Consider the following 17781-nt stretch of genomic DNA (forward strand, 5'->3'; position numbering starts at 1 on the left):
CTGCCGAGGTTCCATTTACTTCGAGTCTCATAAAAAGATTGTGCAAATCTCTGATTCCAGCAACAAAATCCTCCCAAGTCGTCCTGATCAAATCCCAATGGACCGACTTGTAACCACTGTGATACACTCCATTCTTCGGTTTGATATTTCTTGAGTAGACATGATGCATCACACGAAGCAGCCTTTCTCCAACGGGACTACCAGTTTTCCGGAACCTCCTAACACTTCTCCACAACTTCAAGCAGAACTGTAAAACACTCCGGATTTCATCACTCAGCAAGAACATCGACTCAGCCACACATAGCGAGAGCTCAACTCCTAGTTGCACAACCTCCTCTCTAATCCCCTGCATTGCAAATTCTGACCTGCCAAACCAACAACAACAAAAAGAAGTCAGATATGAAGATAGACTTTTGGCAGGTAAAATACTACTGAATACACTGACCCTAGAATGTAAGGAGAAGTAACGGGCAGTGTCGTTATCTCGCAATGGCAGGAATCGCCCAATATAGGCTGAAACAGGTCGCTAATAATCCTATTCCTCGTCACTTCTGGACTTGGTTCGCCAGCTTCTTCTTCTTCGTCAAAGAGAGACTTCCACAGGTCAGAAACGTTAGACGCAACAATCTCCCTGGCAAAACCATTCAGCTCTGAAACATCTTTTGCGAACAACAATTTGTCCTCTAGCTTCTTGAGAACTTGTTGCTTGTAATTTTCAACAGCGGAAGATAACAGCCGATCATCGAAAGAGCAATCTTTCTTCCTGAGAAGCAAAACAAGGCGATCCAAAACAATGACCCCGTCGGTAAAATCCTTCCAAGTGGTCTTGACGAATTCCCAATGGACCGAGTTGCCACCATCCGGACAACAAAATCCCCTGTTCTTGGGTTTGATGTCCTTTGAGTAGACATAGTGAAAAACGCGAAGCAGCCTTTCTGACACAGGAGAAGAGGGAGGTAATGTATACTTCCACAGCTTAAAGCAGAACCACAACATGGTATGAATGTCATCACAGAGCAAGAACATGGATTCAGCTACAGAGACTGAGAGCTCGACTCCTAGTCGTACAACCTCCTCTCTAATATGATCTTTCCCAGCGGACGTCCTACAAAAACAAAACAATAAGTCAAGTGTTCAAGCTGTGCAAAACCTCAAAAGGTAAGGGGACGAGAGTAACATCATCACTGACCCCGTGGCGTATGTGAACGATAATGGACGGATGCGACGCATAGCACCATGTGTCGGTTTGGGTTCCAATAATAAAAACCCAGAAAAAACAATTCACACACAATTAGAATCTCAAATGCGAATTATCAAAAACTGGTCAGGATCATACATGAAAACGCAATTGACAGAAATCAAATCGAAGAAACCCTCCAACAACAAGATCGTGCCTATCATCATCAAAATGCAAATTTCTCAAAAATTCCAAATGCAAATGCACATATTCATTCAAAATAAATTTGATTCTGTGGCAGTGGCTGAAGAGGACTCGGTGGCAATGGCTGAGGAGGCTTTATCTTATTATATACACTATTTTATTTTTAATAGTTATCTTATTATATAAACTTTGATGACACAAAATTACTCATTAATAAAATCGTGACATGTGTCAAATATATTGATTAGATGTCGACACATGTCTAATTCGATTTACAGAATTTTATAGGTTTATATTTTTAAAAATGTCAAAGTTATTCATTAACAAGATAGTGATAGGTGTCAAAAATATTGATTAGATCATGACACGTGTCTAATTTTATTTACAGAATTTTACATGTTTATATACTTATTAATTATATTATATTGTGTTCTCAATAAAATTTGACATGTGTTAACAAAAACGAAATTAATTAAGCATGTATATTAATCAATAAATAATGAATAACAAAGATAAAAAAAGAACATAATTTTAGTTGAATATAAATTGTATTTATCGTTGTAATATAAATATTTATTGTAACTAAGCACACAAAACCTTCAAAGAATAATGAACTTAAAACGAAAATTCAATACATGATGTATATTAGTATAGTTTTGCATGTTTTATTTTAAAGATTTTAATGCATGTAGTAATATGAGAAATCTGAAAGAAAAATAGAAAAACTGAGTTTGTATGAATGAATTTTTGGTTAATTGATGAAAAATGACAAAAATATTACTTATATCTTTGGTTTTTGCTTATAAACAAAGATATAATTTTGCTTGCTTTTACCAACTTTCCACTTAAATATTCTTTTATTTTTGGAAAATCATAGGGGGTACTTGTACCCCATAATTTTTCTAAATTTGTAATACTAAAAAGGATTAAGAGAATCACTTATCAAGATTGAAATGAGAGTCAAGGGAGGAGGTCTTCATGGCTGGATAGGCTATGTCGAGTCCTTTGCTTATCTAGATCTAGCTAGTCCCCAGCCTTAGGCTATAGTCATTTTTGGGTGTTTCAACATAATCACATTTATGCCAGTTTTGTGAATGCCTTGGAAAACGAATGGTACTCTTGGGGTTGTGGTAATAATTGTTCAACATAATCATAATCATATAATTCACCTATTTCTGGTTATAATTGTTCACATTTGCCGCAAGAAAATGCGAGAGAAAAAAAACGCTAGTAAAGAGAATAATCGCTTGCAGTAGTGGGTTTGTTTAACCATCGATAGCATGATAAGTGAAGCTTTTCCCATCCAAGTCTTTCATGGCGCGATAGGGATTGTCGTCCAGTCTTTGATTACTACAGTGTGCTGAAATAAGCATAATGCAAGAAATTTTGTGGCTCGGGGTTTCCTCAAGACCAAACTAAAAGTCCATGGAACAAAAATCTTCTTCTATAGTCAACCTTAATTATATAATAACAAAAACCCTCTTGACGTTCTGTTTTTTTTTTAACAGTAAACACCCAGCAATGGTGAGAACCATGTTGGAGAGGTCTTGACGTTCTGTTGTGATCACTTTATTTGAAAATAACAAAAACCCTAAAATTAGATACTGTCATGAATAAACAAAACATTCGTACATTGTGATTTATAAAATGGGCTTTACTTAATTTCTGAAGGCCCAAAAGGATTTTAAATCTGAACTATTATTTTAAGCCCAACTAGCACTTGTATTTAGGAGCCACCGGTAGTTTATGAACTTCATAATCAAAAATTGTCTTCTTCTCCGATTTGGCTGCACCGCCGGAGCTCGACGCTGAGCTTAACTAAGAGGTGTCGTTTGTTTCACAACCAGTGAAGAAGATCAAATTTTAAAACCATGGATTCTCCGATCAATTCACAGAAAACGGGTAAAACAAAACCCCCCTTTCACTCTCTTTTCATTCGCCGGCCGATTCGACTCATCCCCCTTTGTTGTTTCGTTTCTTCATCTAATGGGTTTCTTATAGGTTTCTCCTAAGATGATATCTCTTTTGTTTTTTCGTCCATCATAGTGAAACCAAGTCATATCGTTTGTTAGGTTAATCTTTGCCATTGAGCTAATTAACCTAACTTTCTAAATCGTTGTGGTATTATATATTGCGACTTGAAAAGTCTGTTACTCAGTATTCTTGTTCTGGTTCTTGAATGTAATTGCAATTACTGAGTTTTGTGTTCTTGTTTTCAAGTTACAGTCGAGTTTATAGGATACTATTTTACACAATGTGGAAATCAGATGGACTTAATTTAATGATCTTAATTTCTGTATTGTCTACTACACTGTAACAGTTTCGGACGACGATGAGATTGATTACTCCGTCAAACCAGAATTCTATGATTCAGATCTTGATGATAAAGATGAGCTTTGGATGATTAGCAAGAGAGATGGTCGTCCTTCTGATGCTGTACTTAGCTGTCCAGCTTGTTTCACTACTGTCTGCTTAGAGTGTCAGAGGTAATTTCTATTTCCTCTCTCAACATTTGTGATTTCTTAGAACTTGGTGTTTTTTATTTATTTCCTTAGTTTATTATATTAAACCGAGTTCTGGATGCTGCTGCTAGTATTCCATTGTTGGATCTCGACACATGTGTTTGCTTCATGATAGTAACTTGCTAGATCCTGGAATGTTGACTTGATTTAGAGATTCTTGACCATTGTTACATGCTTTAGATTTAGGAATGACAAACTTGATAGGATGCAAAACTGTTCACGGCCTGATTTACGAGAAAATCAAACATTTGAGTGATTCATCATAACCCGTTTTTTTTTATCTTCTTTATAGATTGTCTATATCCCTTCGAACATTTGATTTCACAATGTTGCTAGATTCCATAGTTCAATATCAATCCCCACTAATGTGTTTGCTTCCTGGAGAATATATTGATAGTAACTTGCTAGATTCTGGAATGTTGACTTGATTAGGAGATTATAGACCATTGTTACAGGCTCTAGATACCATCAACATGTGAAAATCCAAATATTCTTTTTAGGCATAACAATCTTCATATAATCTAAAGCGGTTTATGACATTAACGAGAAAAATCTCTACTCTCGGTCTAATTCCCAATCCTAGAACCCTTAGGTACTATCCACTACCAACCGCCTAGGCTATTACAATGTTCATGCAATATAGACTAACATAAGGACTTAACACAATGGATTTCTTTCTGTTCTCTTCAAGATATTGTCTTGATTATTAATTGATCCCATTGAACTTCTTTGAGCTGTGTGAATCGACAGATGAACTTGTTTTAGTAATTATTATCTGTGGAAATTGAGACAAGTGAGTAAAACTTTTGCAGGCACGAGCAGTACGTGACACAGTACAGGGCAGTATTTGTGGTCAATTGCAGAGTAGATAAAGACACAGTTTTGCAAGAAAAAGGAATGCCCTCGAAGATTGGTAAAAGAAGGAGAGATTCCGAGATGCAAGAAACTGATTCTGCAGAGAGCGAAAAAGTTAACCGGGTCTTTTGCTCAGCTTGTTCGACAGAGATCGGGGTAGTCGATGGTGAAGAGATTTACCATTTCTTTAATGTCATTCCAAGCGAGCCTTAGAACAACCTGGTTTTATGAGTTACTTGTTTGTAACGATTTCAGAAACAGGTGATTAGGATTATGGTTTCGGTAGTTTGCGTTTCTCTTTACGTTTCAGTGTATATTTGTTTGGTAGTTTTGAAAAATCAAGTCATTTGAGAATTTTGACTGACGACGCCTATATTTCCTTAGTCAGATTCGTCCAAATACAAAGCGAGTTAAAAACTTGGTTACGTTTACGAAGATAATTTTGATATTGTGATTCACCGAAGACCCTATTGTGCATTTTAGTAGATAGGTCATAGGTCTAACCTGTGAATTATTAACGTATATCTCTATTCATCGATTTGTAATAACAAGATTGCTAAGAAATATCCCAAAGTTAATTTCATGTTACGGGGGGAAAAGGATTAATCGATGGTCGCTGCTTGGTCTCGGAGCGTCTAATTCAGCGCTAGTCAATACGGCAGAAGATAAAGCGATCCACTCAGTTTATTACACGAGGTGACGTGGATTATTCTAATTGGTGGAGTAAGCTAAGAAAATCTAGGGAGGCATCAGGCAAGTGAAGAAGAAAAGAAAGAGATATTTGTATGAAACACGAGTTGATTCTCTCTCTGTTAAGACAGAAGTGTCACTTTCTTGTAGTTTCGTCCACAACCCATAATAATTTCTATTAAATTCATAAATATACGCAGATGGGAATGGGCTCCAGCTGTTTAACACATTTGACAATTGTCAAATGATTCGCACACCTATACTATTTATTTTTTTTCTTAATAAATATATGCATTTTTGGTAATTGGTGATCATCACAAATTGTCTATATGTATTTTTTTCCAGCTAACCCCACAACTAAACTAATCATTCAGAAAATCCCCATTAATCCACTCAACTAAATAAAAAGCCGGTCATTACTAACTAGTACTATTTGTTGTCTGTTAACTTTTGAATCAACGTTTTTTTTTCTTTTTGTATTTATATTTAAATGAATCCTAGCAACTAAAAAATTACTCCATGTCTCTAGTTTGGTGGGTTCTCCAAGCTGTGAGTCGTAGTTAGCTCATTTTACTACCTCTGAGAAATTAATTTTGGTTTTACTTTTACCGCTTTTGGTAATTCCTGACTTCACGTATATATGACGTCTTTAAGAAGTTAGTTTTAAGTATGGTTTTAAAAATAATGTATTATAACTCATAATCATAACAAATATAATCACGATAGTATCGTCTATAATGTGAATGATTGAAATAATTTGCAAAGAGAGTTGCTACGAAATAATTTAGAAGAACAAAAATCTCTAGGCAACGACATATCAAAATCCCCAGGTGGGCACGACTACTTTTGATAATGTCACGCTCCAAATTATTATTTTATTAGTATTGCTTAATGGGCAATATTACTACGAATTATGATATATACAAATTGAACGCACGAACGCATATTATTTTGTGGGGGTCGAACTGGTTTAAAATAGTAATCACTAATCAGTGTCATAAAGCGCCTAGTTGTCATTTTATTGGAGCTATTTCTTCTTCTTTACTAGAAAGTAGAAACTATTCATCCTAATAAAAAATTACTAACTAGATCGTAGATGTGAAACTAACTACTTTAAAAGGTTTTACTAATAGTAAGAAAAATAATTGTTAAAAAAAAATATTAAAAACTCGTAATCAGTGTGGGTATAAATTCTACTCACCAATCAATAACTTCATTGATTGTCTCTTATTCCACATCTGACTCTTTTCAACTATCGTAGAAACTGGAATCAGCTTTTGTCTTAATTGCAATCTAATTTTTTCTCTATTTTTTTTTTCATAAAAAACCTCTAGAATTTAATCGGTGATTAAAGCACAACCTTTCTCTAGTTAACATGGTAGCACCAAAAACGATTCACATTATTTCTGCACTACTAGTAACGACTAACGAGTAACGACAAGTCTTTTTTTCCCTACACCATTCGCTAAATAACGCCCCCCTTAAGGCTTACACGTTCGTACTTAATTAAGCTTTGGGATGTGAATTAAGCAACCAATATAGATCAGGACGGACGGGGACCTCAACTAACTAAACCTAAAAACTTAAATTCTCCTGCCGGACCGTGGTCCCAAACGCTAACTACTACAGTCAACACCGGGGTCAAGCGCGTGAGCTTCAAACTCTTCCTGAACCAAAAAAAAAAAAAAAACCAAAGCAGAAGAAGTGAGCTGTGTAGTGGAGCCCACAAGCCATGTGCTCTCCTTCCTGTCTCCTCCCACCAGCCTAGCTTCCTCCCCTTCTCTCAAATCATTAGTTCACTACCTCCTTCTCCTTCTCCTTCCCCTTCCCCTCGAGAGATAGGAGTTATAATATAGTGAAATCTATCCCCCACTTAACGAAACCCCTTAGTACTATTTACCATGGCGAACAACGACGGAGCAGTGGCTAACGGCGTCATAATCGAGCAGACGACGTCAAACAAAGGACCACTTAACGCCGTCAAGAAACCCCCTTCTAAAGACCGACACAGCAAAGTCGACGGGAGAGGGAGGAGGATTCGTATGCCAATCATTTGTGCTGCTCGAGTTTTCCAGCTGACCAGAGAGTTAGGTCACAAATCCGACGGTCAAACCATTGAGTGGCTCCTCCGTCAAGCCGAGCCTTCTATCATAGCCGCCACTGGGACTGGCACTACTCCGGCTAGTTTCTCAACCGCTTCTCTCGCCACTTCCTCTCCGTTCACACTCGGAAAACGCGTCGTTAGAGCTGAGGAGGGAGAGTCCAACGGCGGTGGCGGCGGAGGAGTAGGAGGGTTAACTGTGGGACACACTATGGGGACTTCGTTGATGAGTGGTGGTGGCTCTGCTGGGTTTTGGGCTGTTCCGGCGAGGCCGGATTTCGGACAAGTTTGGAGCTTTGCAGCCGGAGCTCCACCGGAGATGGTTTTTGCTCAGCAGCAGCAACCAGCTACACTCTTTGTCATCAAGCTTCCGCGGCCGCAGCAGCTGCAATGGGTGAGGCTTCAGCAGCTAGAGTTGGGAATTATCTACCGGGTCATCATCATCTCAATCTGCTTGCTTCTTTGTCGGGTGGAGCTAACGGGTCGGGTCGGAGAGAAGACGACCACGACCCACGTTGAATAAATTAAGGGTCTTTGTCTTTTTGGTATGTATAGAGAAGAAGTCCTATGTTTTAATGTCATCGAAAGTGTTTTAGGAGATTGAGTATTTGGCTGGGCTCTTAAAATTCTAGTTAATTTTAAGCTTAAATTGCGTGTTTTGATTAGGGTTTTAGGGGGTTTAAGAATATCTCAAAATTTGTTTTCGGGGAGTGAATGAAACAGAGAACGATTGATTGATTGATTGATTGTTGTACTTTAAAACGCCATAAAAGCTCTGTTTTTGCTGGCCAAACAGAGCCATTTAAAATCAAAATCTTTAGAAAACTAAAAAGAACAGCAAGTTTTAGCCATGTATGGTTTGTCGATGAAGCTGAGATTCCAGTTTTTGATTACAAAGAAAAGTGATGATGAACTGGCCAAGAAATCTATGTGAGGTACCACCATTACCATAAAATCCTCTGTTGGTTAGAGAAAACACTCTTTCGTGGTATAAGAAAACAAATCTGAACACGGATAAGCAGCGCGGCCGGGGCCTGATAAAATAATAAGGTTCCAAACAAAAACTTTTACCAAAATAACTTTTCACGGCCCCCAAAACTAAATAGCAAGCATATGTACTTGTCTTGCTTCTATCCAGAGCCGTTTATGCAGGTAGAAAGAGTAATAACTCCCTTACAATAAAAGCTTTCAGCAAATCTTTATTCGTAGCTTCCTACAAACCCCATAGAAATTACAAGTTTACGGTTAATACCATGCGACACTCTCTATTGAGTTGACTTGGTGTCTCTCAATCTACACATATCTAATTGGAGTGACATGTAGTCGCACAATTTTATTTTTTACCATCAATACTTCATTAGTAAGTTGAACCGGAACAAACCGAATAGTAAAATTGGATCAAACCGTTTCGAACCAATAACCCTAAAAAAAAAAAAAAAGGGCGGAAGCCTGGTTCTTGAGATATATCGGAGCTCCAGCAAAGTTTGGTTTCCTCTCATCGATTTTTGCCCGGAAGCTCTATGATTCAGACTAAGACTTTTTTCTTCTTTCTCGGGGATGATCTAATGAGATCTTTGTGTTTTACAAAAGTAATTCTTTAAAATCAAAGCAAGCAAAGAATAAAAAAGTGCAAAGGTGTAAACTTTGCTTCTCTCCTCCTAACCTCTAAAGTCCACGCGATTCTCACTGTCAGCCTCGGATAAATTTCCAGTCTTTCTCGCATTTACCCTTGGAGCAGCCGTCAATTCTAAGTGGGTATGTCTCAGATCTTCGTGGCTATTTACGGTTTCTGTTCAATTCTTTGAGGAAGTAAAGCATAAGTTATAGAATTAGTGGTTAGAATTTTCTGATTCCGTGCAATTTTGTATATTACAAAGTATACAATAGTTCCTTAACTATTTAGTTATACATATCTATTTATAAATCTTTGAATAAGATTTCAATTTTCCTGTAAAAAACTGTGTTTTGAAAGCATGTCATATATCAATTTGTTGGATTAAGAAGATTCTTGTTTAGTGTTAGAAGAACTTTAATCTGAAAAGCCGGTATGATCATGAGGCTGATGCCTCAGAAGCATCTATTTAGATAATGAGCTGACTTATAACAAGTTAAGTTTGATTTGTTACATTGATTGAGAGTAGCTGTTCCTTAGATTTGGGTTTGAATAAATACTTAAATGCTTGTTGTTTCCCAGCTTTGGCTAATGATGTTTTTTGGATCTTCTCGGGTATGTTCTTTCAGGTCTGAGTAAAATCTTGTGAAGAATCAATGACAGAGATATTTAGTGACACCGGTGTCAGACAGTTAACTCAAATGTTCCTGGCGATAATCTTCTTCCACACATCGGAATACATTCTCGCCATAGTCATTCATGGGAAGTCCAGAGTCACTTTAAGCTCACTTTTGATCAGCAAACACTATGCATTAGCAATGGTAATCTCAGTTCTCGAGTACCTAACCGAGATTTTTTTCTTCCCTGGCCTAAACAACACTGGTGGATCAGCAATCTCGGTCTTATAATGATCGTATCCGGAGAAATCATCCGCAAAACCGCTATAATCACAGCAGGTAGATCGTTCACACACCTTATAAAGATTCGAAAGGAGGACCATCATAAGCTTGTGACGGAAGGAGTGTATCAAATCATGAGGCATCCGAGTTACACCGGGTTTCTTGTTTGGTCAGTCGGAACGCAGGTGATGCTGTGTAACCCCGTTTCAGCGATTGCGTTCGCAGTTGTGGTGTGGCGGTTCTTTGCTGAGAGAATACCTTATGAGGAACATTACTTGAAGCAGTTTTTTGGAAGACAGTATGTGGAGTATGCGCAGAGAGTGCCTTCTGGTGTTCCCTTTTTAAAATAAACCTTTAGATCAATTTGTTAACATATATGAGAATTGTCCCTTATTACTTTTTACAGAGAAACAATTATGAAAGAGACGTCGTTACCTCATGTTTCAGTTTAATGTTCTTGTCAATGTTTGATTATTTGGTTTAGCAGAGTGAATAAATTGGAAATATCAGAGAGGTACTCCAAACACTCTGGTTGAATCAGAGTTTTATGACTTTTTCTTGGATATAATATAATTTGACCAATGTGTTTTGACTTTTGACTTAGCTCTCCGGCGAAGAGTCTCTCACCGTGAGAGCGAGCTTTGTCCGATCTGTAATCACGAGAAGGAACGGAACCATGTTGTGCGGAGGTTCACGGGTCTTGCNACTAAACCTTTAGATCAATTGTTAACATATATGAGAATTGTCTTATTACTTTTCTTATAGAGATAATGAAAAGAGACGTTTACTCATGTTTCAGATTAATAATATTCTTGTCAATGTTTGATAATTTGGTACCTCAAACACTCTGGCCGAATCAGAGGTTTATGACTTTTTATTGGATTTAATATAATTTGACCAATGTGTTTTTAAGTTTTAACTTAGCTCTCCGGCGAAGAGTCTCTCACCGTGAGAGCGAGCTTTGTCCGATCTGTAATCACGAGAAGGAACGGAACCATGTTGTGCGGAGGTTTGCAGCATTTTTCCGACCACCACCATAATCATAGTTCGATTGGATTAGGATTAGGGTTTTGTGGTGCTAAGATTGTGCAGCTCTCTTCACTCTTTCTCAACAGGCCGTGTCAGGCTATGGCGAACGGTCATCATTCCAGCCATAAATTGCAACAGCGGATGATGATTTCTTCATATGGGTCTCATTGCAGGACTCCCGGAGATATCCCTATTCTACACAATTGTTTCAGGTTCTCTCCTCACTTTGACTTCTGATTCATGTCTTTTCCTCACTTTGGTATATGATTCAAGGTTGGCATTTTGACCAATTCATGTGAAGTTTCATAATTTAGCTTACCCTAGACTACTGAGATTGTGTAAATTGTCGAAATTTATGTTTCTGGATTCGAAAGAGAGATGTGTTTTGAATTTATCTGAGTGATGTTATTTTGCTATCTTCTTCTGAAGCCAACGAGAAGATGATCCTGAGCTTCCAGTTGAAGGATTATCCCCAGTTTCAGGTATCTAGGTTGCTTGTTTTTTGCATCTTCGTTCAAGTTTTTTATCTAACTCCCTCAAATCCAACTGCATCCCTAGAAATTGTCACACCTTTCTTTTCTTTGGAGAGAGCGCTAGTATTAGACTTGGTAGAAGAATGGAGTATATGTTAGCATAGATGATTATGCTCTCAACTTCTCTCATGGTTTTGCAATGCCTTTCTTTGATGTGCATACTTGCAGAGATTATGTAACCTTTTCGTCTTGTTTTTACATGTTCCCTATTACATTTATATGTGTAGGAGGCGTTGTTGCTCTAGGGAAGTTTGATGCCTTGCATATCGGCCATCGAGAGCTTACGATTCAAGCTTCAAGAATTGGAACTCCGTATCTATTATCTTTTGTTGGAATGGCCGAGGTACTTGGCTGGGAGCCTAGGTAATAATGTCCCCACCTGTAGTATTCATGCCTGCCTGCCTTCTCTTTTCCTTTTGGCATAAATGTTAGTTCGGTTCAAATCCCAATTTGCGAATGAACCAACCTAAGATTCCTGTTCTTTGAGATAGTTAAACAGTAGATATGATTCTGGTGATCAAGTATATGTTTTATAATCAATTTTTGGCTCTGTCCCATGGTGACTACTGACAGTATAAATCTCTACAAGCAGGTCCCCAATAGTGGCCAAATGTGATCGAAAAAGGGTGCTTACCTCTTGGGCCTCGTATTGTGGAAACAGAGCACCCGAAGAGCACGAGATAGAATTTGCCAGCGTGCGACATCTTACCCCCTGGCAGTTTGTGGAGAAGCTGTCAAAGGAGCTCAGAGTCTGCGGAGTTGTGGCAGGTGAACTTTGAAAAGATCTCAACCACCCCTTTCTCGTACCATTATATGTTCGCACACAATCAATCGTTTGCAAAAACCTTTTTCCACAGGTGAAAATTACCGATTTGGATATAAAGCGTCTGGTGATGCCTCTGAGCTAGTAAGACTGTGCGAGGAATATGGCATCACTGCTTACATCATAAAATCTGTGATGGACAAGAAGCAAGGCCCAGGAAGGAGAGACTCAGGGGACTCAAAAGACAGAGGACAAGTCTCTTCTACACGTGTACGCCAAGCTCTTGCTGTGGGAGATATGAGGTACGTAACGGAGCTCCTTGGCAGGGCACATCGGCTTATCTTGAAAGTCAGAACCCAAGATATGCGGAGTGAAAGGATGATCTCAGTCCCGAGATCATCACTACTTAATTTACCACCAGGGAATGGAATTTATGAGGCATGTTTGCTTATAGTTGGTGATGCGTCTTCCATTCCGTGTACCTTAGTTGTTGATACATCAAATATCCATGTAGAAACCAAGGAGGTACGGCTCTGTAATTTAGATTGGTCTCAAGAATTTCAACTCTTGAGTGTTGAGTTTGACTAATTCAATCTTAGTTCCTATATGTCTCAATTATCTGTTCGCTCTATCATTCACTTTCGTCTTCAAGAGTATACTGCTTGACCAGACATAACAGCTCGAGGACACTTGTCATAACCCAAAATTCCCATATTTCCCCTTCCACAAATCATGAAAATCTTGTCCTACCATGGCTTTGGTTTGCATTAATGAAGCATTAAGCAACAGCAAGCTGACATGGGTGATTTCGTGGCTAGACAGCTGAAAGGATATAGACCTGCCTCAGTAGATACTGAACCAGTATGTTGTATGATGAAACAGGCTGGTGAGTAAAGCTCTTTGAATCTTCTGCTGCTATGAATATAACTCAAGACGGCTCTTTTTCTTGTTATTTACTTAGGGAAAGATTGAGCTTTAAGAATCTTAGAGTCTTGTAAAGACTTTTGAAGATACTCAATTAGCATAAAGTAAGCAATGGTTCCTGTGCACTCTGTTCTTCATTGGACGTGTCAGGGCATATTACTCTCTGTATTTCAAGCACAAGGAAATTGTTTTTTTTTGCAGAGCCCCGCTATAGACTTTCCATTTCAGTTGAATGAGCATTGCATGCATACATATGATTCACTTAATATATTCATCTGATATTGTCTACAAACAATGGAATAGAGAAAATACATTGAGTTTGTACAGTATTGTCTGGTCTTTCTAGGACTACTCTGTGATCAATCAGGTAAAGAAGAAATGAAATATTTATTCTAAACTCCAAAGCTCCTCGTAAAATCGTAGCTTTATTGCTCTTCCTTGCCTTCAAAGCTCAGAGAAAGAGCCTTCTCAAGGCAATTGAAAGCTTTTTGGTAGCTCAGGAACCCCATGAACCAGAAGTCGAAACCATCGACGGTGACTACTTCCAGGTACTTCTGTGATGGTTTCTTTGTGTTCTGACTCTGGTTCACTCTCTCTATCTTGCACAAGGGAATTGACACTTTGTAGTGAACCCGGATCATGTCTCCTTGAGAAGAAGCCACCTTTATGGACCTCTCACTGCAGAACGCCATTTTCTTGGACGAGATAAATAGAAGGCCGGCAATGGGACCTGCGGTTGTCGACAAGTAACACTGGTACATTTTGAACAGTTTCTCTCCTTCACTGACTCTAAAGAGCCGCTTGAAGATCTTTTCTAAACCTCCAACCTGAAGAATTCTAGCGCCCAAAGATAGCTTTCTCTTCACTGTTTCGGTTAGCTTTGGTCTTAGCTTCGCATTGCATGCTCCATTGGTGAAACCATCGGTTTTCTTCCTTTTAAGAATCGTTTTGTCGTTGCCTGTCAAAAGAAACAATCAATCCTGCTGTTAGCTTTCAAAATTTCCAGTGAAAAAAAAGAAGATAAGAACAATATGGATTCAAAACATAGAAGAGAGGGTAGTTAAATTAAGTACTAACTTTGTTCAGATCTCTTGGAAGAAGCCGGAACCCATAACTTGTTTATTGAAGCCGGATCAGTTAAGTAACCCACCGGAGTAGTCTTTGCCGCTGGAAATCGAATGACTTGTTGTCCAACTCTGTTCATGTTCATATTGAGAAGATTGACTAATCGTACTTGATCTTGATGATGTTTGTGTGATTTGTAAAATTTGAAGATGATTGATGAAATGGTTTGGTGCAGGGTAAGGTATTTAAAGGGCAAATGAAAAGCGAAGATAGTGAATCTTTTGTGACTTGACCGTAGGATGAGTCATGAATGGGTCATCAACAGTTCAGCAAACGAGAAAAAGTAGCTTTAGTTATATCTAAATTTGAATCTTTTTTTTGGGGATTAGGGTTAAAGCATTGTGTTTGGCTGCTTTGAGCCAGATTGAAAAAAAAAAAAAGTTGAAACATGATCACACGCCCCTCACGTTAGACTCCGACATGCTTTTTAACATCTAAAGTTGGCAAGACGGCACCACATGTAAATTACGTAGTAAACTACTTATGAAGAAGGGGCGTCGTGGATTTGGTGCTTTCTGAGTTGGCATTGTGACTTTTTGATGTCATAACGTCCGTTTTCTAAGCACAAGAGAAAAGTTTTTTTTTTTTTTTGAAAGAATAAGAGAAAAGTTTTTAGCACAAGTTTTTAGCATAAAGTGAAAAAATAATATAAAGTATAAACACAAAAGGAACTAAATTTAAAATGGATATCCCACCATAAGATATGCCTGCCGCTGAATCAATTCGTCACCCATGTCTCTGCCCATGTGATCTACACAACAGGCAAATGCATATGCAGACTCAATACTTGACGTTCGTTTTTTTTTGTTTTTGGTATAGTAGTATATTCCTGTACTCTAGAATGAAGTAGAAGAATGATGAGTTTCTAGTACGTAATGAGACGCAAAACACAGAACATGAATGTAAAATGCTTAATTTTGTGTACTCTTTAATCAGGTATTTTATCAATGAAACGTTATTGAGCGTAATTAAAGGTTCAGTGAAGTTTTGATACAGCATGTCAAATTTTGAATGTGTATTTGATTAACTGGTTACGTAGATAATTAACCACAGTCGGATTGGATAATTAAGGCTTTTGCTAAACGAATATAAATTGGTCAACGTTTTTACTTTTTAGTAGGGAAAGTACAAGTGAATGCGGATAAAGCAGGGTGAGTCGGGAATTTTGAGTTATGGCAAATTGGCAAGTGGCAACGGACTAACTTTATATACTACTACTAGTAAATAGAAGTTAAAACAATTGAAAAAGAAGAAGTCAGTCAATATTTTGTGACGGTCACATTTTATGCGCAATAAAATAGATAATCCTCTAATCGTAAAAAAATTATGACGTGTGACTAGAGTGGCAGTTATAAAGATATACATATATAGTTTAAGTAGTTGGCTCAACAAAAGAATTGAAAGATAGAAAAGAAAAGTGAGAAGTTGCTTAGAACAAGTGTGTCCTACTCCTAGCTAGCTCATACGCACACTAGGCTAAATTATGCTTGTCACATCTAATTTCCCATGAGCATATACAGGATATATAAGATAAGAAGATAAAAACAACAAATGTGGAATACGCGGATTTGGGTCAACAAAACTCCGATCCAAAACCCAACTCCTACTACGCGGAACAGAATAAGTAGTACAATTTATTGGGTTCAAATTATAGCAAAAATGGTTTTAAGAGTGAGACTTTTAACCATTTGACTAAAAAAATTTCACTTTTCGATATCAATATTTGTCTAAGGTTTGTATGTACCATCTTGACATACATTTGTGTGTCTCTATTTCCTTTTCTCTAAATCTATGGTATTATAAGATTTGAGATTTGACAAACAGGTTTTATTAATATCGTCACAGAATTAAACAGAAAATAACAGGTGTTTATATTATGTATAGAGTCTTTTCTTTTCTTTTGGAAAGTTTATATTAATTAGGGTGTATTAATTATCACCTTAGTTAATAAATCCAATTTTGTCTAATTAAATAAATATCAAATGATAGTAATTTGTATTTTTTTGGTAAAAATATATTTTATTTTTATTTTTTTGACTTTCTCTTTATTTTTATATTTCATGTTTTTTTCTTTCTTCTTTTTGTTTTTTTTATGAAATTTCACATTTTAAACGCTATAAATTCCCTCCGTTTTCCTTATCTTCTACTTTGTGATTGTCAACAATCCATAATAGAGTCCGACCACAACGATCAAACAAAAGCAAACGGAGAATCGCTACCCAAACTAAAATCATGGAGAAAACGAATGAGAGAGACAAATCTAATTTCGAAAGTTTTCTTAAGCATATCTCTCCTCGAGTCCTCTTCAAATCCCGTATCCAGGTAATTTTTTTAAATCTTTTTCTGAATCATTCAGAGATGTGTTTGAAATAGTGCTTTAGTATACATAAACTTAATTTTCTTGCACAATATCTCAAAATCGTAGAGAACAAACCTCGGTGAATTTGTATACATACTCTCATGTTAGAAACTCAATTAAGCATCTAATCGCATTCTATAAAACCTTTCAGAACATATCATTAAATCATTCAAATTTGAGAAAGTATCATTAAATCATGTAGAAGAAAACAATGTAATAAAAGTCGTCTTAAAAAAAGTAGCTTTAAACAGTAATATATTATGAAAATGTAATTAAGCAACAATATTAATTAATAGTAAATGGGTTGAATGATACTAAAACAAATTTTTTTTCTACTGTCTTATCTTAATTGTATCATTGTTTGACTCGTGTCAGATTCTTTGGATTTAGTTAAGATAAACCACTAATCTACATAAGATAATTAATCAAAAATATAAAGTAAAACCAAGCTAAACCAAATCAAAATAATATCTCTTGATTTTGGTTAAAAGGAAGAAACTGAAACATTTGGGTTGATTTGTGATATAAAAACAAATACGAGGGGGATTTCTTTAAATAGTAGTATAGTTTTCCAACCCGGATCCGAATAATATAAACCGGGTCTTCGTATCAAACCCTAATTTCAAAAATTTCTTCCGCGCAGAATCGTGTGGGCTCGTCGTCTTCTTCAAGAGGCAAAGCTGAAGGAGTGAGAAAGCCTCACGTTGTCCTGAATGACATTTGGAAAGCCTACAACGTTTGGAGCTGTTATACTGTTGGCGTTCCTATTACGCTGAATTGGAGAAATGTTAATCAGTACTATGCTCTCACCCTCTCCGCGATCCAAATCTTCACCAAGAAGCCTCTCATCGATGGATCTTCTTCAAGGTCACAGATTCTTTGATTCTTTATTTTTGAATTTGTCTACTTCATTCAGAAAGATTGACACTTTATGTTTTTTTTTTCTTCAAATTTAGGAGCTTTGGTGAGGACTGTCATCTTTACTTGG

General features: G+C 37.1%; 4 protein-coding genes and 2 pseudogenes across 6 annotated transcripts in view; 4 read left to right on the forward strand and 2 right to left on the reverse strand.

The window, feature by feature from the left end:
• LOC104737890 overlaps positions 1–1493 on the reverse strand; it is a 9277-nt gene extending 7784 nt beyond the window's left edge. The window contains exons 1-3 of the mRNA XM_019234453.1: positions 1190–1493; positions 446–1105; positions 5–365 (exon numbers count right to left, since the gene is read on the reverse strand). Of these exons, the coding sequence (XP_019089998.1) occupies positions 5–365; positions 446–1105; positions 1190–1230 (1062 nt within the window). The 5' untranslated portion in view covers positions 1231–1493. The remainder of the gene's footprint in view (positions 1–4; positions 366–445; positions 1106–1189) is intronic.
• Positions 3142–5141, forward strand: LOC104734852 (E2F-associated phosphoprotein). Its single transcript, XM_010454514.2, has 3 exons — positions 3142–3283; positions 3702–3867; positions 4716–5141. The coding sequence occupies exons 1-3, from the start codon at positions 3253–3255 to the stop codon at positions 4969–4971; spliced, it is 453 nt and encodes a 150-aa protein (XP_010452816.1). The 5' UTR covers positions 3142–3252; the 3' UTR covers positions 4972–5141.
• On the forward strand, positions 7194–8291 carry LOC104734853 (annotated as a pseudogene).
• Positions 9797–10506, forward strand: LOC104734856 (annotated as a pseudogene).
• Positions 10607–13000, forward strand: LOC104734854 (FAD synthetase 2, chloroplastic). Of its 3 annotated transcripts, none has more exons than XM_010454515.2 (6): positions 10607–10749; positions 11070–11301; positions 11519–11571; positions 11850–11985; positions 12215–12390; positions 12480–13000. In XM_010454515.2, exons 1-6 carry the CDS (start codon positions 10737–10739, stop codon positions 12971–12973), a joined length of 1104 nt encoding a protein of 367 aa, XP_010452817.1. In that variant the 5' UTR covers positions 10607–10736; the 3' UTR covers positions 12974–13000. The 3 variants fall into 3 exon arrangements, with proteins under 3 accessions (XP_010452817.1, XP_010452819.1, XP_019090712.1); XM_010454517.2 differs by lacking the exon at positions 10607–10749 and adding an exon at positions 10993–11069 and having other exon boundaries at positions 11176–11301; XM_019235167.1 differs by lacking the exon at positions 10607–10749 and having other exon boundaries at positions 10993–11301.
• On the reverse strand, positions 13538–14720 carry LOC104734857 (GEM-like protein 4). The gene is made up of 2 exons (XM_010454518.2): positions 14387–14720; positions 13538–14267 (listed from the first exon to the last, which is right to left on the reverse strand). The coding sequence occupies exons 1-2, from the start codon at positions 14517–14519 to the stop codon at positions 13735–13737; spliced, it is 666 nt and encodes a 221-aa protein (XP_010452820.1). The 5' UTR covers positions 14520–14720; the 3' UTR covers positions 13538–13734.

The sequence above is a fragment of the Camelina sativa genome, chromosome 13 (genome assembly GCF_000633955.1).
Source record: "Camelina sativa cultivar DH55 chromosome 13, Cs, whole genome shotgun sequence".
Lineage (NCBI taxonomy): Eukaryota > Viridiplantae > Streptophyta > Magnoliopsida > Brassicales > Brassicaceae > Camelina > Camelina sativa.

Bases quoted from the DNA above. Each gene is read 5' to 3' on its own strand.
- LOC104734852 (XM_010454514.2), top strand. From the start codon at position 3,253: ATGGATTCTCCGATCAATTCACAGAAAACGG. The intron at 3,284-3,701 runs GTAAAACAAAAC...ACACTGTAACAG, and splicing joins GATCAATTCACAGAAAACGG to TTTCGGACGACGATGAGATT. The intron at 3,868-4,715 runs GTAATTTCTATT...AAACTTTTGCAG, and splicing joins GTCTGCTTAGAGTGTCAGAG to GCACGAGCAGTACGTGACAC.
- LOC104734854 (XM_010454515.2), top strand. The intron at 11,302-11,518 runs GTTCTCTCCTCA...CTTCTTCTGAAG, and splicing joins ATTCTACACAATTGTTTCAG to CCAACGAGAAGATGATCCTG. The intron at 12,391-12,479 runs GTGAACTTTGAA...CTTTTTCCACAG, and splicing joins AGTCTGCGGAGTTGTGGCAG to GTGAAAATTACCGATTTGGA.
- LOC104734857 (XM_010454518.2), bottom strand. From the start codon at position 14,519: ATGAACATGAACAGAGTTGGACAACAAGTCATTCGATTTCCAGCGGCA. The intron at 14,268-14,386 runs GTTAGTACTTAA...TTCTTTTGACAG, and splicing joins TTCCAAGAGATCTGAACAAA to GCAACGACAAAACGATTCTT.